At 37.4% G+C, this 22,471-nt stretch overlaps 1 protein-coding gene across 17 annotated transcripts in view; it reads right to left on the bottom strand.

Moving 5' to 3' along the window:
* Positions 1-22,471, bottom strand: part of ARPP21 (cAMP regulated phosphoprotein 21) — a 155,751-nt gene that overhangs the window by 85,074 nt on the left and 48,206 nt on the right. For 12 of the 17 annotated variants that reach the window (XM_055321601.1, XM_055321612.1, XM_055321606.1 and 9 more), the window contains exons 6-11: positions 20,747-20,891; positions 19,205-19,283; positions 18,497-18,556; positions 17,631-17,771; positions 2,897-3,005; positions 935-1,036 (exon numbers count right to left, since the gene is read on the bottom strand). In XM_055321601.1, the coding sequence (XP_055177576.1) occupies positions 935-1,036; positions 2,897-3,005; positions 17,631-17,771; positions 18,497-18,556; positions 19,205-19,283; positions 20,747-20,891 (636 nt within the window). The remainder of the gene's footprint in view (positions 1-934; positions 1,037-2,896; positions 3,006-17,630; positions 17,772-18,496; positions 18,557-19,204; positions 19,284-20,746; positions 20,892-22,471) is intronic. The other 5 variants (XM_055321610.1, XM_055321611.1, XM_055321613.1 and 2 more) reach the window with 1 other exon arrangement.

The raw sequence follows: 22,471 nt of genomic DNA, 5'->3' as shown, positions 1-22,471 counted from the left end.
GGAAGAGCCCACGACATCTTAGGAGGCTAACACGTGATTTCAAGGAATGGAAAAGCTTGCCCTTTTCACGTTCTTGCATTTAAATCCAACTGTTTTTTAAAATCGCTTTTTCTTTTTCTTTTTTTTTTTAAGATTTTATTTATTTATTCATGAAAGGCAGACAGAGAGAGAGGCAGAGACACAGGCAGAGGGAGAAGCAGGCTCCATGCAGGGAGTCCAACGTGGGACTCGATCCCGGGTCTCGAGGATCAGGCCCTGGGCTGAAGGCGGCGCTAAACCGCTGAGCCACCCAGGCTGCCCTTAAATCACTTTTTCATTTTTATTTAATTGCATTTGATTTTGGCCACAGTGGGTAAAAGGATAGAAAAAATCCCCACCACATTTTCTTTGCTGGGATTTGAACAAAAGAAATCATTTTATGATTATTTCCTTGATAAACTGCTCACAGACCTAATTTGATGTGAAACTGAGGAGGAGGATGAGTATTATCATTTCACTTTGATATAATAAAATGCCTGCGCTTCTAAGAATACAGAAAATTCTGTGTTTATGTATGTGATTAATAGAATCTTGTTCTTTTTTATATGTCTTTCCTCTGCACAATATTAACGCCAGAAAAGACAACAGTTGGCTGTCTGCAGGCTAACATAGATGTGGAAGGCATTTTTTTTTTTTCCCAATCTGGCAACCTCGCTGTGGACTTAGGGTCCATCTTACTGACCAAAATCACACCTCTGTTCCCTCTTAGGTCATATCCTGGGAACACACACAACCCTTGGCTACTTTTCCATCACTTCCCTGAACCAGGTCCTCTTCCAGAAACACCTCGGGTATGCTGCAGTTCGATTTGTCCCTGGCTCCAGCTTCCTGAGTCCTGCCAGCTCGCTGTCTGGGGAAGGACCACACTAAAGAGGCAATTAAAACAACTACTCACATCATGTGCAAATATTCTCTCCCTCACTCTCTGATATTCCTCTTCTCTCTCTTCAATTGATTTACTTCGTCTGTCATCTCTAAATGGATGCATTCTGTTTTGCTGAACAGAAAAAAGAAATCAGTACGGTTATCCAAGTTGAGCTGTTGGAAATCTGCAGTTAAGCAACTGTCAGCTGAGAATAATAAATGTTCACTTAAATAAATGGAGCATGAAGAGTCTCATTCCCTCTGGTCCCTAAGGCGGCTGTGCTGGTGTGTGTGTTGTGTGTGCATGACACACAGTGGCAGGTGTCTGTTGCTCCTGCTTGCTTCCGTACTGGATGCAGGTAAGACAGCTGTTTCCAGAATGAAGGCACCTGGATGTGTCAGGTGTTCAGCCAGTTCAGCTATGATGTGGGTCACAGTGATGGACTCTGTCTCCTTTGCTAACCTGTGTGCTTTGGGGTCCTCAGATGAAGGCATACCGTTGAGGAAGTAGCTGGCTAGTTCAAGGCGGTCCAGGGAAGAAATGGCTCTAAAAGCTTGGGTACTCGAGACACAGAACAAGGGAACAGAGAAATAAATGGGCAGAAAGGAAACTGGACATAATGTCTCCATGTCCTAATTTGTGTTTCTTCTTTCCTCAGTGACTGACTGACCTTGTACTCTGTGTTTGGTGTAGAAAGCAGAAACTAAATTTGAAAAGCCTATTTATTGTTCAGGGTCAGTATCAAGGTATCAAGGAAGCTTAAAGTAACAATCCAAAGAACCCAGCATGAGGACTGCCTTGCATCTGCACCACTGCCTGCATCCCCCCACCCTCCGCATCGTCTTCTTGCCATTCCTCACAACCTGCCCTGTGTTAACCAGGTTCATCCAACCATTCAACAAACGCCCACTAAGTACACGACACAGGCACATGGCTCAGAGTCAACAGGAGCTACCTGTAGCTGGATGGTGGTGGTGGTGGTGAGGGTAGGGAGAAATGAGATACAAATGATGAAAGGTTAAAAAAAAAAAAAAGTGCGTCAGAGACGCATGTACTGGCTCCCAGTGACTCACTGAGAGTAATTAAAATAACTTGAGTGAGATGCATATGGTCTTACCTTTAAGAATTCTAAAGCAGAGTCTATTTTCAAAAGATCTATTTGGATTGTCAGAGACACAAAGTGTCATTGCAAAGGCATTATGTAACTCTCTACTGTTCTAATTATTGTTTGACCTTGTTTTCCTTCGCCATTCACTCAGCTTTCCTCCTCATCACCCTGGGTCCCACACTACCCCCGGCCCCAACCTGGAGAAGAGGTTTAGCAAAGTCTCTCTGCCCTTGCCAAGGGACCATGAATAAGGCTCCCTAGCACAATGGAATGTTTTGTCACAAGCAGAATACACAGAAGGAGAAAGTTCTGCTACGGTTCATGCAAAACAAGCACACAGTTTACATGGACAGTAGAACATGGGAAGGGGAGGGGAGACGAAAACATGAACTCGATTCTTTTCTGTGAAGACTTATTTTAGGATAGTTGCAAAATCCACCTGTCCTCACCATAACAAGGTTTGTTGTTTACAGCTACACCGGTTGGTCATCGGTCCGTACTGAGAATCCAGCTCAATTTGTGCTGTAGGGGTGGAAGGGCTGCCATAGTTACACAGACATCTGGAAATGCGATGACAAAGCTTTTCCCGACAGCTCCGGCCGCTGGCATCCCAACCCGCCCAACACATGCAGCGGGAACTGCGCCAAGCACCACCCATGCAGCCCAACACAGAGCCATTGCTGAAGCAACCAGGACAGGTTTTCTTGGCTACCCACTGAATGCCAAAGGGGGAGGCCAGGGGGCAAAGAGGTTGGAAAGAGGACAGTTGTCTCAGAGGCAGGGGGAGTTGGGGGAGGGAGAAGGGGACCACAGAACGACAAGAACATAAGTCAGCCCACCTTCAAAAACAACAATGTCAGCCACTCTCAAACTTGAGAACCAACCTGATTGTCTTCTTTATCAATACTAGAGTTATCTCGCTTCAAGATAAACCGCTTCTGGGATTCTTCACCTTTTTCATCTTTTAAATGTTCACAAAACCTTTGCTCTGGTCTGCCAGCAAAGTAAAACATATCAATAAAAAAGTTTTCCCCCCATTTAAAGTTATTTTATTAGTGCTGTTTTTCCCCCATAGAGGCATTCAACTTAAAGAAAAAAAAAAAAAGAAAAGAAAGCAAAAGAAGTTACACGTGGTTTCGATGCTAGAATTGCTGGCATTATACAGGTAGGTTAATAATATGTCACTTTACAGGTCTTGTTAGAATACCTTTTGTTGTTTTGAATCCATTGTGTTGTTTGCTGAATGCTTGCTTCTCACCATGGCTGAAGTTAAAAAAACACTTTAAAGGCCTGAACACATATAGCGTATAGATGTTTTCTTTCATTGCTTCGACCTCCATCGCTCCTGAATTCAATCAAGTTCCCAGTCACAATGTCAAACAGATACACATGTTTAGAACTTGGGCAGACCATATTAATTCACCAGTGTCTGCAGACTACGACAACTCCTGTCATACCCTCCCTTTCGAGAGCCATCAGAATCCATGGTGAGAGAGGATCATCTATAAATTCTTTCCATCTTTGTCAAAGACAAATGCTCTGGCATCTGGCTCCAGTAGACTCTGACATCCTTGACCATGTCTTGTAAATCAGTTCAGTAATTGGGCAAACTGGACATATTTAGTTTAAATAACTTAATGGCTGATTAGCATGGGTAAAATGCTCCAAGCTGTTACACACTATTGATTAGTCAATTGATTTTTTTTTTAGGTTCTCTGAATCATTTTGTATTATTACTGGAAAGGGCTCCACATTAGTGTTAATTTCCCACACTTGTCACTGCATGGCACAGAACTCAGTGAATGGCTTGGGCATGGGTTCACCCCCAGCGGAAGTGCTAGAATGTGTGTCCCAGGTTTAGAAGTTGTGATTGATGATTCTCATTAAAGCATCTCTGTCATGTCTGATGTATTACTTCTGAAGTCCAGTGGGTTTTCTATCCCTACTGGGTTCATTATGCATTCTGTTATTGGAAAGCCACTTCATAGTGTCTGTTGTTTAATATGGGTGACCAGTAATTAAGGGAATCTCATAGTTTCCTTCTAACTCCAAAACAAGCAAATGGCATGTTGAAAACAAAGGAGTTGTTTAGTGTATATAGTTCAATTCTTGATGAGATGCAACCTTTTCTTAGATACACGTACACAAATTACACGATATTGGTGGAAATTGGAATAATACCAGCTATAGCTTCCAGAACTCTGTATAATTTTTGAAAAATGGTATTATCATCTTACTCAATCCTTACAATAAAACTCTGATGTAGGAGAAACAAATGTTTTATGCTTCTTTTACAGGTAAAGAAACCATCCCTCATGATCCTTCTGACTCGCAAGTTTCTAGACTCTCCTGGCAAGCCACAGGTATCAAACAGCCCATTCACATCCCTGCAGTGATGTGATTCAGCATCCCTGCTTACACAGCACACAGTGGGCTGGAGGCCCTCCAACCTCACACTGAAGGACAAAACCCCTGCATGATATCACCCGAAAGATCGATGGAAATGCTTTCCACAAAAATTAAAATGTAAAACATGACACAACAATCTGGAGGTGCAAATATGACATTTTAAAGTCAGAACAACTGAGGGAAAAAAGTAAACTTGCACTTTACTGTGAAAAGGCCATTCACAGCGGAGAAGTGAAACATGCTTCACGTGCAGCATGGTCACAGAACACTTTCTACTCCCCTGGAAGGTCTTCTAATGTTCCTTGAGTACTGGGAGACCACTGTAAATGATGACAATCTCCAGGAAGCTTTTTAAAGCTTCCTGATATTTTCGGCCAATACTTAGCTGTTACCTTGTTTTTGAGGCAGCAAGTAAAATTGGGATGTCAGCTTAAATACAAATGCTGATTGCATCAATGCTAAGTAAGTCTCTCCTAAATGTGCTTAAACTCCATAGTCTGGCGAATTCTAGTAGATAAAAATGCTTTGCTTGCTGCTAAGTTTACAGATCTATTTCTTGTATTTGTTGCTAATTGTCTGTAACTGTTCGTTTAGATAGAAAATCGTCTCAAAATGTGAACTTTTTGACTCATGAGCATAAGATGAATGTGCTTTAGACTAAATTCTTCTTTAAGAAGAAAACCGCTTTGAGATTTCAGCATACTAACCAGGGCAAGAATGTGAGGTCCATGTTGGTAGAAACCTTGTTTTTTAAATACTAAATTCTTAGTGCCTAGAACAGTGCCCGGAATATGGGAAGCATTTGGTTAAATAAATAAATTAATCATTGTATGAATGGATGAAAATTTAATAGAGATACATATGAATCACTTTATTTCAGGGACAGATCCAAAGAGTCACTGAATAAGATATGCAGTCATAAATTTTTAAATTATAAAACAGAACAAGAGAGTTTGGTTAGTAGGATCATAAATTCAAATTTAGAACACAAGGAAAATCTTTAAAAATCAAATTTATGTTTTGGTTCAAACTGATACAAAAGAATCATGTTACTTTATAAAAATTTTTATAATTTGAGGGTATTTTGGGAAAAGAGGTGGAAATAAAAATCTGTGGGGTTTTTTTTTAGTTTTAGAACTTCTCAGTTTAAAGTATCATAACTACAAGAGGTGTTCAAACATTATTTTTGAAATTTCATTTGCATTTCTTCATAGTGCTGGTTTATTTGTGGTTCATAGCAGGACATATTTAGGAAAAATACATATAGCACATTAGAAAAGAATAAGGAGTTTGTTCTAATCAATACTGTGAAAATGGTTTGGAGCAAAAGCATTTCTTGTTCTGATACATAGTATGCAAAGTGCATTCTCCACAATAGCTTTTCAAAAAATACCTTGTTTGAATTTTTTAGATTTTAGAAGCTAATAGTCTAAATTATTAATTTGTTCATGATATTCCAAAAAATATTTTGAAAATAACCATTTGAAGTTTGTTAAAAGGAAAAAAATACTTATTAAGATTGTTCCAGGTTGATTTTTATCAAGAATTAACTATTATTCTAGAGCTAAAGGGCAATTTGCAGTTTAAACTCATGCAAACTAAAGTATACAACTGAGTATTGCATGTGATTGAACTACAAATTACTGGTAATGCACCATTATATTAGAGTTTTTAAAAAATCCTTTTTACCACAAATTTAACATCATAGCAATATTATTTCTTAGTCATAAAATGAATGGAACTGAAGTAATATATTATGGACCTTTATTTAAAATGGGAATGAATAACTCAGTGTATCAATATGAGGATGTAACTCTAAGACAAACTTCACACTGCAAAATGTCATGGTATTTATTAAAATAATGATAACTAGAGTTGACTACATACATATCTCATAGTTATGTGTAACACATGCCTAATAGTTTTTTTCTGATGGACTTTAGTCCCTGGTGTATTATTTCTAGCTTTCACTAAATCATCAAAAAGCAGAGGAAAAGGACTTAATATTTCTTCTTGATGAAAAGGTAGTTTCTTCTTCTTAAGGCACAGTTTGTAGTAGGTATTTACTGTGAAACTCATTGTTCATGTGTGGTGAACAGTACTCGCATTTCTAGCAGTGTCTTGGTATCTCCAATCAAACCTCTGAAAAATCAGAATGAAGTCTTCACTGTTCCTTATTAGACACAGCTCATGAACAGAGAGGCAATGTGGCTGAGTGAGAGACCCTGAGCAAGACATTCAAACTCTGTCTTCTAATCAGTCTGTTTCAATTTTAGGGTTTTTTTCCCCTTGAGGCTTAAAATAAATGAACACTCATTATTATTTTTAAAATCTTTTTCATCTGGAAATATTTTCACTACCAAGTTCTTGAGACCAAATTTATTACTTTTCTTCCAAATAGTTAAACCTAATTCCCTGTCTCCCTCATATACACACAGATGAAGAATTCAATTCTATTGAATATGGACAGGCTCAAACGGGAGCCTTTGAATTTCATACCGAACAACTGAAAGACAGTCATCAATATGCATAAGTATCTTAACAAAGAAAGGTTTCTGTGCACAACAGGATAAAATATTTTGATGGTGTAAGACATCTATCAAAAATATTTTAATAGATGAACATATTAGAGGAGTCTAGAACTGCTCCTTTAGTGCTTTTATAAGTCTTCAATTAAAATATTTATAGCTGATGTCTTTTGTTTAAGAAATAAAGTCCTAGGGATCCCTGGGTGGCGCAGCGGTTTGGCGCCTGCCTTTGGCCCAGGGCGCGATCCTGGAGACCTGGGATCGAATCCCACGTCGGGCTCCCGGTGCATGGAGTCTGCTTCTCCCTCTGCCTGTGTCTCTGCCTCTCTCTCTCTCTCTCTCTGTGACTATCATAAATAAATAAAAAATTAAAAAAAAAAAAGAAAGAAATAAAGTCCTACATTCTTCTTCAAGTATTTTGCAGCTTCCACTACCATTTTGTCATTTTATACCTTTTTGTTCTCTTTTAAATGAGACTACATCTTACAAAACCCATATATACAGTGCTAAGTATTTAGTTTCCTTTATTAGCATCTTTCAAACTCTCATTCTCAATTTTATCATTGACAAATTTATTTTATTCTTCTCTGTCTCAATTGTACTGTACATAGAAACAGAGACATGCAAGCTAACATGGGACCTGACCTGAGCCCTCCTTTAACGTAAGGCTGTCGATCAGCAATGATAAAATTAAGCAGAATACTCAAAGACAACATGGTATATAAGGCATCTCCTCTTATTGGTGCCAGCACCCTGAAAAGCAGGCTAGGTGCATTAAGAGACTTGAGAGTATCAGTCGGCCCTGACAAAGTGATTCCATTTCTAAGAATGAAGCCAAAGAAAACGATAACACATGCATACACAGTTTCATTTTTCAAGACAGCAAAGCAGTGGAAATCCCCAGGGGCCTGATTAAGTAGTAGCTGAAAATATCTCCATATGTAAAATGCGGCTATATAAAATGATATCTAAGGCTACTGACTAACAGTAAAATGATGTCTAAAAGAATATACTATAATCACATTTATGCTGCAAGTATAATATCTATTAAGAATAATGATAGTAGTTGTCTCTGGATGTGAGGTAATGGGCAACTTTTACTTCTAACCTTTTATATATTTGTGATTATTATAATAAATAGCATTTTATAACAACAAATAATAAATGCTATTGGTTTAAAAAGATAGGAGACCAATTCAACAACCTACAAGTGGTTGGTATATAATCACTGGGCTGTGGACAAATAAAATATTCTTATCCTTTGAATATTTTCTTTCATGTCCTATACTATTCTATTACCTAAAATGAATATTTAGTTGTTTAATTTTTGTCAAAAACACTTTTATTGCTATGTCCTTGTTGATCAATACGTAGAGATGCACTTACTAATGACACTCTAATGATAATAACTGATAGTGTTCAATCTCAAGACCTTTTTTTCCTCTTTAAAGAGAGAATCCAAATAGTAATGATACAGAGAAAAGATAAGATACAGAAAAAAATAAGAGGGATGAGAAAAAAAAAAGGAGAAATTATGAAATTTGAAAAAGAGAAAGGAATCTTATGCATTAAGACCTAGACGGTTATATACATATAACCTTCTAAATATACAGATACATATCTGTATATTTATGAATTTGGCTGTTTCTGAACAATACCAAGCATGGTATCACCAACAATACCAAAGTGGCACACACATCAGATGGGTATGCTTAACCTAACAAAACAAGCATGTTTCTGGAAGTTTACCTATAAACTGAGAATTTCCACAAATGAGAAATTTTTTTTCAAGGCCCAGATTGTCACTGAACTTGTCTGTCTTTAAGTTCTCTTCCATCCTTACATTTCACTATTACGTGAACAGTAAAAGGTAGTGGCATTAATATATGCAATGACCAAAGCTCCATTCCCTTCAATGGAGCTTGAAACACAATGCATTTGAATAATCCAATATTTTTATATAAAATGGATGTGAACTACCATACCTGATTTAACATAGCAGTACTTTTAATAATTAAACTAAGTTTTTAACAACTCACATGTAAATGCTGATAAGTGGGCCTAACAAAAGTTTATCTTTGCAAAACATGCATTGTTGGGCCTTTTCAGCTCTGCATCTTACTAAATGTGTTCTTTTTGCAAATTACTTGATTTCCTTAAGACAGAGGTGTTGTTTTGTTATAAAAATGGGAGGTATTAGGGGATCCCTGGGTGGTGCAGCAGTTTAGCACCTGCCTTTGGCCCTGGAGACCCGGGATCGAATCTCATGTCAGGCTCCCGGTGCATGGAGCCTGCTTCTCCCTCTGCCTATGTCTCTGCCTCTCTCTCTCTCTCTCTCTCTCTCTCTCTCTCTCTCTGTAACTATCATAAATAAATAAAAATTTAAAAAAAATTTAAAAAAAATTATGAGGTAATAATTCTTATCTTAAAGTATTTGAGAGGATCAATGAGATATAAGATAATGCAAGTGTCAAGCCCAATGCCAGGCACTAGTACAGCACTCCTTAAATGTTATAAACCATCACTACCATTGTCCGTATCTTTTAGAGTAGTCAAAATCTAAAGGTACCATATCCCCAATGAATATTGAACCAGCATTTACATTAGTGTTAATTTTAATTAGGATAAATCCAATCTGTACTATGATATTCAAATAATAGTTTGAGTCATGAATTCCAAATGAAGCAGTAACAATTGTCTAAAAGTAATGTTTTCTTTGGAAACTGCTGAATGTGATTATTGTTTCTTGGCATGAAAAGCTTTTTGCTTACACATTACAATGCTGTGTATAAAAACATTCCATTTAAGCTTATATGCAAATATAGTACTTTACTTGCTGGGAAGGTCCAGAGTGATCAGTGTGCTTTAACTGATAGAGAATGACTAAATATTTTTTGTATGTGTGAAGAAATGCTGTTTTTTCATTTTCCTGGTTTAAAGGGCAGGTGAGTGGGAAGCGAGGGCTGTGCTCCTCTGGGAATAGTGTGGAATCTAGGAAGGCTAGGAGGGTGAAAGGAGGACAGCTGTGGGGTAAAATATATCAGGAGCGCATCCACTTCTCAAGGTAGATTCCAATTTATTGTTTGAAGATTGGTACTGATAATCTAGCATTTAAATATGAGATTCATTGGAAACCAAACACCTTCGACCAGTAAACCACAACTTCTCTTTCTACTGTATGGCCAATTCTATCTTTCCCAAAGTCATGATAATATGTTAATGGCCTCTTGACTGTCAGAAATCTTAACATCAACAGGACACAAGAACTACATCAAGAAGACCAGCTATTCATTATATATAGCCAGACTCAGATCTGTGAGTAAGCCTAAAAACTTTCCCCAGGACACAAGTGCTGATGGGACTGTCAACCCTAAAGGTAGATCCAGAAGCAAGAAGGGGAGAGCTCTGGAACTGGGTATAATTCTGTCGCCTACAGCAAGCAAAGCTGCAGGTGGAAGATAAAACTCTTGCACATTTGGGATAATATTGTACAGTGTACAGTGAACACCTCTCCAACTTTCCCAAACTGTATGACACAGATCATATATTTATGCACACACACAAGCATGCAGGCATGCAAACACACACACGCCTGATCAAAATTATCTTGGTTCCTTAAATAAACTACAGACAGAAGATGGGCATGTTATATAGCCTATATTTCTTTTGTTCAAAGCATGACGCTGAACATCGGAGAAACACTTTTCACTTGGCACAGTCTAGGAACATGGAATTGGGTTTTGTTTTACTTCTACATATGCGAGGACAGTTTTCCATCAAGTGTGTTCTGTGGTTCTGGAGTTTTGTTGGCACCACAGTTTTAACATCCATTTTAGTATTACTGTTGTTTCACTGAGTTTTCTGTTCAACTTTAAAAATAATGAAATGTGGGGGACCTGGGTGGCTCAGTGGTTGAGCATCCACTTCTGGCTCATCATGATCCTGGGTTCCTGGGATCGAGTCCCGCAATGGGCTCCCTGCTGGAGGAGAGCCTGCTTCTCCCTCTGCCTGTGTCTCTGCCTCTCTCTCTGTATCTCTTATGAATAAATAAATAAAAACTTTAAAAAATAATGAAATGCAAATTAGGATTTTATAAGGAAACCAAGGGATAGTGTTTGGTTTTCTTCTTATGTTTTCATCATTTCAGAGTATTGCTTCTATTCACATTAGTTCTTGTTTCCCTGAACTTGGGAGAAGGGTCATGGGTGAGGCAGGAACAGTAGATTTCAGTCTTAGATCTTCTATGGATTGAGTAAGTAAGATCAAAACACAAATCTCAGTTTTTGCTCCTGTAAAATGGTCTAGCTTCATCTACCTCGAATGTTGTGAACTAAATAAATATTTATTTATTTATTTAACATCATCACTCTGTGGAAAAGCTCTCTTAACAAAAAGTTATATTAAAGATTCTGTTGTAGAAGGAGCATGCATATTTCATTTCCAAAATCAAGGGGTAAATCATTCATGCAACATTCCAAGGCTCATAAATAATTTTAAGTGGGGAAAGGAACGCAATAAACTTATTTTCTCTCCTCACGATATGAGATTTACCTATCTACAGGATTCATTCTCTGAGGTATTTGAGAATAATAATGTGAGAAAATATAATAGTTGAGAGAAATGATATAATGTTAACAAATTGGTCTTACTTTGAGCTTCGGTATTGATTAAAGGACCAGGCTATCAGTTCAGTAAATAAAGCTTCATCGCTTTCCTGAGAGCAGTGTGATTCTTAGGTTTCTGATCTTTGGCTTCAAGTCAGATGCTTTTCAAGGCTAGTCCCATAAAAAGTGCAGAGTAAATTTATCAAAATTTAAAATAACAAGATGCCAACCAACCACTCACAGATGTACAAGAGCCACTTGATTAAATTGAGGTCTGATCTTCCGAGGATTTTTAAGCAGCAGTATCATGCTACTTGGTTACTGACAGTGCCATTCACATGCCCGACCAAAAAAAAAAAAAAACCAACAACAAAAAACAAAACAAAACAAAACAAAAAACACATGTAGGGGAGGGAAAACTTGGGGTTTTACTTAGTTTGTTTTGGTATAAGCCCTGGGTCACCTGCAGGGAATGAAATGCTAAGGATCAAAAATCAAGGATTCCCATTTGAAATAGCCTCTTCAGGAAACTGAGCAGAACAGACATCTGTTGCTGTTCTGACATCTCCTCTCTGTGTCTGCTGCCGGGCAGGTGGAAGGTTCCACAGTCCTCCCTCTTTAGTCAGACATATTCCGCACTTTAGGGATTCTTAACAAAGTCAACTGGGCTCAACTGCTTCACCAAAGAGAAGTTTTATTTGTAACTTGAACAAGTTCATGGCTCTTGTGATTTACCAAATAGCTAGCCCAGGTAATTATCGTTTCTGAAAAAAATGAACAAGCAAAGTATGGTCATCACTGCCCAGGTCCACATGTCTCAGGAATTCAGGCCTTGTGCTCACTTAAGATGTAGGCCCATCTCTGCCTTTGGGTCACTACTCATATTTCATGGTTTCTGGAGCAGGGACCTCTCTCCTCCAGTGGAGGTGCCATTTCCTTCTTTGCTCTGCACTCTGGAAGTAGGGGATTTGAGGCAATGACAGTGGGTGGGTGCCAAGTCAAAAGAAAAAAAATTCAAGAGATGACAACCTTTTAACATGACAATTATCTGGGACTAGTTAAACAGTTACTCTGACATATGCAAAAACATTCAGATACTCATGGGACTCTCTTTGCCTATGACTGATCTTGGCCCTTTGGAAAACACTAATGCAAGGAGATAGTTTCAAGCCTCCAAATGATAGAATCTGAGCTTATATCCTTTCCCTAAGATGGAGGAAGGCAGACAGAGGTGAGGAAAATCATCTAATAAGAGAACAATGGGATGCTTTGGGCTAAACACTTAAAAGAATAAGCAAATGACAAAGTATAGATCAGAAAGGCAGACAAAGCAAAGGGTAAAGTTTCTCATATAAAAATAGACTCATATATTTATAGCACTTAAATATTTTTCAATAAAATCACTGTTCATATTTTTAACCTCAATTCTAAAAACAAACAAACAAAAACAACAGTATAGAGAGTAAGTATGTTTTAAATATCACGTGTAGTACTAAAATAACAGAGGCCCTAACATTCCTACCTGAATTCCCAAGGGGCTCATTTGATGCTACCACTCGATCTGACAGTTAACAAAGAATCCCAACAAAAAAAAAAAAAAAAAAATTAAGTGCTAGAAAGTGAAACTTATTTCTGGCAACATATGGGGGGAAGAGGGATAAACTAAAGGGACAGAATATGACAGGGTGAGTCTCAGCTCAAAATCACCATTCTTCATTTCAACAAAAGGCAGTAAATTCTAATGAGAGGCTCCCTCAGCTATTCAGACCCAATCTGTGGACCAATCAGTGTGCTGGGAGGCTTCAGGTTACATATACTCACCTACTCTTAACCTGGCTAGCTCAGAGAACCACCAAGGCCACTGTGCTATGAGGGTCGAGGGTCGGGTGACTTCCTTGTCAATTCTCTAAAGTACCCAGGTTTGCTCAGAGGAAGGCACTTTCCTGGAATGTCTCCCACATGAGCATGGCTCTCATTTCCTACTCTCTCTGGACTAGTGCATCTGTCAGCCTCATCCCATGCTCTTGTGGCTCTGGCATGAAACCCTGGATTTGGACAATTGGGTTGATTGTTGCGGTAATTTTGTAATAATACAATAGGCAGGTTTACCTCCTACACTGACATTATTGATAAGTGTAGCTTTTTCATTTTTAAGGAGGGAAATGATTGGAGTAAAGCAAGGTTGAAATTGAATTGATATCATCCCCCTACCAAATATCATACCTTGTAATAGTGATAAACACAGAGGATGTAGCAAGAACTATCAAATTGTGGGAAGTATATGTTATTTACTGATACTACTGGGTTCATCTTCCAAAATATCTCCCCTTCCCTGCAGGCCCATTCATTATTTCTTATCAGACAGCAAAAGACTTAAAAGAGGCAGAATTCCCAACCAATCTGTGGAATCTTGTTGAGGATTTTGCTCAGGATGTTCTGGGTGTTTTTGCTCTAAGACAGATTATTTAAGAAAATTGTTCTTGATATTTAACAAACTAACTTGGATCCCAGCCACGCTAATCATTGCCTCTCTGTGAGTCCAGATTTGAACTTGAGTGCGTGCCTCATTTTCTGCTTCTGTAAAATAAGACTCTAATTACTTAGGTTGTAAATATGTTTTCAGGATGAAATGAAATAATATATATGAAATAAGATTATCCAGTGCAATGAATAATTAGTAGGTAATGCTCTTATATCACATGTAACTGAAAAGTCAGTCCTTGGACAAATTTTTTTCCATCATAAAGGACAGATACGTTTTACCTCAGGATCTTAGAAATACTAGACGTGAGTAAACCACATATACACACGTATGTAATCCTCACAGTATATTGTCATGAGTAAATGTTTTGAACTTCATATGAAACTATTCTATCTCTGAGAAAACTTAATATTCTCAAGTCACATTGTATAATCACTTGAACTGTTTATAACCTAGGAAACAAGGATTCCAGGAAATAAACGCCAGCCATTTTGTTGCTGATAGGTATCGATGTCAGAGGATCAGTGTCATTGAGGAAGAAAAGTTAAAAATTATATTAAAACATGCTTTTCTCTCTGTCAGTCCTTTAGTTCACTTTGTGTTCCCCATCTGCATTTTTCTGCATTTCTCCCAAGCTATGGTGCCATTTAAAATATGCACTTTTATGTATTTGCACTAAAGTGGCATCAGACTGCCCCCCACCCTGAAAGGGTATTCCCCAAACACAAAACCCATGAGGAGTCATCTGAGGAATTTCCACCTCTGCTTCCCTCCTTCATATAAATGGAAAAAACATCTCCAACCAATAAGGCACCTATTATAATCCATCTGTTACCGTGGTCCCCACAACCAACACGTGCCAATTGCCCTGAGAGTGCGACTCTCAAAAGTTTCAGAGAACCAAAGCAAATCAAGACACCCAAGACTTAAAATGTTCTGAAAGGAATATTCCAGTTTAAACTTCAAATCCAAAAGAACATGGTAACAAACTTTTAAAATACTTTTAAACATACATCTTTCTACAGAACAACATTTCTCCTCTGCTAAAGCTGCCAACAGTGATTCATATTCTGGGGATGTGACTTATTACTATCTGAAAAATGACATTTAACTCATCCACTTCTCTTGTCCTGAAAGATATCAGCACTCCCTCCCCCTCATCCCCAAACAACAGCCACTCAAATAGAGGATCGTCAGAAAGATGGCCAGAAGAGAACAGCACGACTTGACAGCTCTGGATTGAACATTAGTAAGCTCGACCCTTCAGGAAATACCTTAAAAGTCCATGATGTACAGTCATTTGTCTTTCTGTTTAGGCAAGGCCTGACTCACAGAAGGTGTGTACAAGAACAGGCACGAGGAAGAGCCAGTCCAGGCCTTGCATCACAGCAACCATACCTGAAGTGTTACTAGGATGTACTCTCTTAGCTCCTCCTGAAGGCATAGACATGAGGCGTCTATTTCAAATTGGCCATTAGAAAACACACACACACACACACACACACACACACACAAACAACCTAGTGTTCTCTGAGAAGTGAACAAGTCCAATAACATGATAATATGATACCCATTAGCCAGAAAATAAAAGTTTTAAGGGATAAATTATATCCTCCAGTCATATTTGGAAACTTGCAAGAATAACACAGGTTCAGACAAGAGCTACTCAATAGAACTTTCTGAAATAATGGCAATATGCTATATATGTTCTGTCTCATAAGAGCACTTGAAATGTGGCTAGCCTGACCAAGGAACTGAATTTTGAAGCTTAAATTTTGTTTGAATTTAATTGATTTAAAACAAAACATACATAGCTATATGTAGTTAGGGGCTACTGTGCTGGGCATAGCAAGTTTAGAACCATCACTCAAAGCCCACGGAGAGCCTTCACATGGGGCTTAATTTTCTCAAAAACCACTCTACCCAGAAACAGGTCTCAAACACGTGTGCTAATATTGTAACCATGGGATTGCAAAAGTGACATGAATTAAAAATAAATGCACTATCTCTACTAGTTGAACCTGTATCAAACAACATACTTGATCATTGAGCTTTTCCATGTCTGTTATGGCCTAAATAGAAAAAGAAGAGAAAAACAAATGGAAAAAAAAGATTGTCCACTGCTGGCCTATTTCACAATCAGTGTGTCCCGGCACTTACGGTATGTGAAAGTCATAAGTGAAACCAGGATAGAGAATGAAAACCCACAACAGCAACAATGAGGGATGCTTGATGGAGAGGGGACATATAAAGGATGAAAGGACAGTGACTTTCATTCTTATGACAGTTGAAAATGGGAGGTACATGTGCTAACAATCAGATAAAGTGGAACACTGATAAATTTAAAAATGTATTTTGCCAGCACAGTAGAACGCAACCATAGGACCCAATAATTCTGAAGCTTCGAGGACCCTTAAATATCATCCACTTTAAACTCTCCTGCAGATAAATAAGTAGTTGGAAGCCAAGAGAAGCGAAGTGCTTGGTGTCCCTGAGATAATAGCCCAGCTCCGTCCCAGATCTCTGTTTGTGTTCTCTCCACTATGACCTTCACTCTTGTTCTGTGGAACACAGACTGAACCTTGAGTAGAGAAAGAGCCTCATCTCTAGCCCTACTTGTCCGGCCTCTGGGGAGCAGAAAATGGAGTGTTTAAAACACGCTGCTCTGCTTGACACAAAAGCTCCCTTCACTAACACAGCATTCCTAAAAACCATGCAATTTACACAATTTACTAAGCACACTGTGAAAAAAGAAATTACAAGGCACAAGTGTTTTAAGCGAATGCTTTGCATAGGGACCATTTTTCAAGTTAACACGTATCTGCTATAAAAGGGGCTTGCACTGTGCTCAAAACACACATGCTTTTAAGAGATCCAAGTGCAAATTTCCAAAGCAAATGACTACTCATCCTACACTTTTGGGGACTCAATGGGACCGTGAAGAGATATTAAGATAGAAGCAAATGATTATTTTAAGGAGGAAAAGCAAATAAACATCTTCCTTTTAGAGCTAGAACTGAGCTATTCAGCTCAAAATTCTCCTTTTACAGGTGGAAAAAAAAAATGAGATGGCAGATTTTAACTGACTTATTTCAAGTCACACAGATATTAAGTAAAAGGATGGTGACTTTAGGCACAGGATTTCTGTCTCTGGGGGGCAAAGCTCTTTGTTAATCTAGAAACCACAGTAAGACAGATGTCTATGGACCAGAAAAAGAAAGAAAAGGACAATTATCCTGTATATGTCCTTGCTGTTTTAAAATGCCTGTTTTTTTTACTTGAGTTATACTTTGACATAAAATGTTCCATGTTTTTTTCTGTAATCACATGGAGTATTGATGGAAGAAAGAAAATTATGTTTCAGGAGCTGTGTAAAAGATCCAAGAATAAACCCACTTTACTGTCTAAATTTTATAAACTTTCCTGGTCCTCAGATAATCTTTTACAGATAAATGCCACATACCGCTGATAAGTGCAAGAGATAAATAACACTGCACATTTTAAATGCCATGTATTTTGAATTTTATAACATGCTCTTATAAATGAATCCATAAGAGAAAAAGAAAATGCTAAATAAATACAGCAATGGGCTTACATTCTTGTGTTGCTGGTCTTGTTGATGATAACAGATTTCCCTGTTTGATCCACATTGTGATCCAACCCAAAGTAAGCCGCCACTCGATGAACAAGCATCCTCTGATAGGATGACATCTGAGGGAACTTTTTATAATGATTACTGAAAAGGAATATAAGAAACAGTGGAATCAGCACTTGCGTTTTGGGCCTGTAGGGCATTCTATAGGTACACATGCAAAACCATTCCTATTTCATCCAAACCACTAAGCTTAGTTCATCTCTGGCATCACTTCATGTCCTCATTTCCAGACAATTTTCCACTTACTATGGATTTATCGATTAAGCTACAATAAGCATCTTTGTTTCATAGTTGCACATTTCTGTTAGCAAAGAGAACTTAATGTCTGTTGGAAAGTATTCTATTTTAGTCCATGATACCTTATCAACAGAGCCAGGCACGGGACAAATGATATGACATAGTATGTGACTGCAGATGCCTATCTGGAGATGTGTCATTACACGGTTTACACTGAAAGCAGCACAATTATGACCAGGCATAACTGACTGCAGCCAGCTGGAGCCCATTAAAAAACTATAATAAAAATGAAAAGGGTTGCTTCTTGTCACAGCTACTCTATGCTAATCAGCAGCCCCCTGTTTATAGTCATTTTGTCAGGAATTTAACAAGCAGGCACACACATGGTCCAAGCAACAATTCCCATCAATATATAGCTTCTAATCCTAATAGCATCTCCATTTAACAAATTGGCAAACATATTAAATAATGTTTTATCTATCTCTAAATCTTTCCAGAATGAATAATTAAATCCAAATACCAAACTAAGACACATCATATAAATTAATCAGCACTGCAATAAAACATACTTGTTGTCACCAATGAAATCAATAATTTCCTGCTCCATTTTCAAGAGTATCATCCTGTCCCTGCAAAAATAAATGTCAAAATGAAAAGGTTTGATGTACTTGCCATTCTCAAAGACCTAAAAAGTTCATTTGCATGTCTGAAAAAGATTGGTTGAACCCATGTGACTATAAATCTTTAATCTAGCTCTTCTCTGGAATATACAGTCCATATACATGTGATTTCATCCTACTTAAGATTATTTCTCATCTTGTTTGTTAAGCATTTTGTAATATTGAAACTTCTGTAGTTTTAATGTTAATTAAGACATGTAAGGGATTAAGCCCATAAGACACATCAGATACGTTGTATATTTTAAATTAATAGGAAACTAGAGCAAAGCAAAGCCCAATAAGTCAGTAGGGCATAATTGGTTTCTTTAACATTGATTCTAATTCTCTTTTTTTCCCTTAATCAGTATCTCTTTGTGACCAGGAAAGCAAAACTTGTGAACTATAATTTATTCTTTGAGTAACTACCCACGAATTAAGACTATCTATAAACAATAAACATGCATACTATTAGCAGAAAATAGAAAATATAAGAGAGAGTTTAAGACATTAGAAAAGGTGCCTACATTTTACAACTTTGTACTTGGAAGTGTTGGACAAATGACTTTGCAGTATTCTACTGGACTCTTCTAAAAATAAGAGGTTCATTTAATAATTTACCTGGAATTATTCTTTAATGTGTTAATCAGAAACTCATGTAAGTCTATGCCAGTAGAATCCGTGTATTCTTGGCTGCAATCTGAAACAAACAGCAGGATGGACTTGTCAGGAACGCTAATAAGGAAGAGGGGTGGAAAGGTTTCCCCCCTCTTGTTGGGTATATTTTAGATAAAGCTATTGACGTGAAGGTACATGTTTCAAAACTAGCAAATCAGCAGTATAACACTAGAATGAAAACCAGATTTGAGATGGAGGAACCCAGTAGATCCTGAGTGAGGAAAGATCCAGCCGTCACAGGAGGGGCTGTGGGCACAGTTGGGTAGGAGGTGGGTGGGGTGAAATGTCACGTGTTCATTCCCTGCTGTCAATCAGCAAGGCCATGAGCTACACGTGACAGGTACTACCAACCCACAGAGAGAGCTCTCAAGAGTTTGAGATTCTGGGAAACCCTTTTTCTCTTAAAACAGAGAGGGCAAAAAATGAAAGTTCTGTGATAAGACTGTCTAAATATTCATCAGTACAACAGAAGGGCACTGAATATTTCCAAGCCTTTCAAATCTTCTGATGCTGGCTAAAGCTTAATTTCTAAAGCCATCTTAGGAACCTGCACTTCTTTACTCCTGTCACACCTTGGGTTTTAGATATTCAGTAGCAGAAGTAATCATTATAAGCAGATACATGGTTACAGAGCATAATATAAGCAGACATCATTCCTCAGCTGATCAGATGCCTTGTTCTTTCTCTGTTATTAAAAAAAAATCGTCTACTGCAAAGCTATTTATTATGGTATTCTTCATTTTAACATAACTTAGTTTTGTTTTAACCTTTGTTTCATTTTATTTATTTTTTTTGGTTTGATTTTTGTACCACTGTATGTATGGCAACAATCTGAAAAGTCTGGACTATGGATTTGGGGTTTGAGAAGGTACAGCTTTTTTCTTTTCTTGGAAAAAATTTTATTGAAGTAGAAATGTATATTTTTTTAGGTGAGACATGATGTGGTGGGTTATGTGGGTTGCAGAGACCAAATCCATTTGTGGCAGATACAACGTCAATCACATATTCCCATGACATTGACTTATTTACGTCTATGCTTTGGGGACAACATCACTTGTTGGCTGTGAATTGCTAATTCATTATCTGTTTTTTAAGATAAACATGGAAGTTAAGATATAAAACTGAATACCATTACTGTACATCAGCTCAGGTTAATCAGACTAATGAACCTGAGTTAAGAGCAGATTTATACTCAGTCTTTTGTACAAACTTATCATTGAAAACAGAAGACCCAAATGAAAATCCAAAGAAATAAGTGAGCCTAAAAATAACCTTTCTTGATACACAAATAATGACACCATTAACAGGAAGGAAATAGAGTTTACATCTTTTACACACACACACACACACCACACCACACACACACACATATAGAAGTATACGCAGAGTCTGGTGGAAGGTAAATATGTGTGTAAATCGAGGATGTACTCTGTGACTATTTATCTGTCCAAATTCAGTAAGTTAAGGAAACATGTTCACATTCACCTTTTGATAACATTCTGATCTTGGGTTTTTCAGAGGTTTTATCTTTGTTTTTATCCTTTTCTTTTTCTCTTTCTGAGTCATCTTTCCTAGATTTATCATCCTCTTGCAGGCTGGGAAAACTGGAAAGCTGTAAATGAATTGATTCCTGTTGGGGAAAAAATATAATAATTTAGGGCCAGATTTAAGACTCTCTGTCTGGTTCCATTTTGCATAGAGGTTATTAAATACAGGAAAATGAAAGCCAGGAGCAGATTTTTTTTTTCTTAAATGGTAAAAAAATTAAACCTGTCAGAAAAATAATTTCCCTTTAGGGTGAATTAAACTTCAGAAGTCAATGGGAGGTCATGAGAAACATCTAGTACTAAAACTTAGCCTCATGAATATTAACTTTAAGCAAGTTACTTTCCCCTGGATCATACCTCTTATTTCCTCTACAGGTTTATTTTTAAACACTTAGGAAACATTTCCTTATCAGTCAGCTTACGTCACAGCCACTGCCATGTCTCAAAAAAAGAAAAAAAAAGCCTTTTGAGTTCTTTTTTATAATTCCTTATAAGGAGAAATCTGCACAAACATAGACAGATATTACGAATCATAATTACAGATAGAACAGACATAAAGGCCTTAATAGCCAATTTACAGTAAAAAGTCTGTTTTAGAACTACATCAACAATGATTTCTACTATTTACAAAAACCAAGCTAGGTGCAGGAATCCCGGGTATGGATGATTATCACACCTCGTTTACAAACGCCATTAGTAAGTCATCGTAATATATGGTTAGAATCAGCATTGCCTTTTAGAAAAGGTAGAAAGCAGAAATATATTTCCCATCAATTAAATATAAATAATATTTTAATTTTTGTATCAGTCAGTTCTTTCCAAAATGTAAAATCTCTTGAACTGATGCTTTGTACACTATTGACCATTTACAGTATTGGGACTGGATCCACTTTTATATTTATTTATTTTGCACTGGAAACAGATCGCTTTGTTTTAATCCACATATCAGCCATTGGGCTGATAACATGTTCACTGTTTTGAAGAAGAATGAGCCAAATCATAGTTTTTAAAAAGTTTTATGAAAAGCCTATCCTATGATTAAAACTATGACAAATTAACCAACATTAAACCTGCTTTCTCTTATGTAAGAGATCATTTGATGGGAAAGCTTTTTTCTACCGGTAACATTAAAATTTATGATGTGAAAGAAAAATATTCCCAATGACTAATAGTGTTTCTAACTAAACTAATGCTCCTGTACACGTGACTAAAGCAATGCTTGTACCTCCTCAAATTACGGCCATCTTAGGATTCTTAGGGTTCTTGATAAACCTGGCTAATCTAACAAGCATAAAACAAGACCACCAAAACCAAGTTTGTGTTTTAGTTGGGGCTCCATTGTGAACTCCTAGCTGGAATAAAAATGCACCACAGCTGGAAAGACATATGATAGAGAGGAGGAAATAAATATTTCTTTCTCATGATAAATATTTATCTTAGCTAGATTTCCTGACATCTACGTGTTTATCCTGGGGATGGACAGACACAAAATATGTAAAACTGAGTGTAACTTGATTATATATTCTTTTGTCATGTGATTTGGGACAGAAATGTCTTAGTCTGCAAAGGTTCAGGATGATTTTAAGGTTTTGATTTGCTTCTGCTTGCTAAGGAAACAGCTGGAACATTTCTGGTTCAGAAAACACAGTTGGGGGTTGGGGAA

This window comes from Nyctereutes procyonoides, unplaced genomic scaffold, assembly GCF_905146905.1.
Source record: "Nyctereutes procyonoides isolate TBG_1078 unplaced genomic scaffold, NYPRO_anot_genome, whole genome shotgun sequence".
In the NCBI taxonomy this organism is placed as follows: Eukaryota; Metazoa; Chordata; class Mammalia; order Carnivora; family Canidae; genus Nyctereutes; species Nyctereutes procyonoides.
The sequence above is the reverse complement of the archived record's forward strand: the minus strand, read 5'-3'. Positions and strand labels throughout refer to the sequence as shown.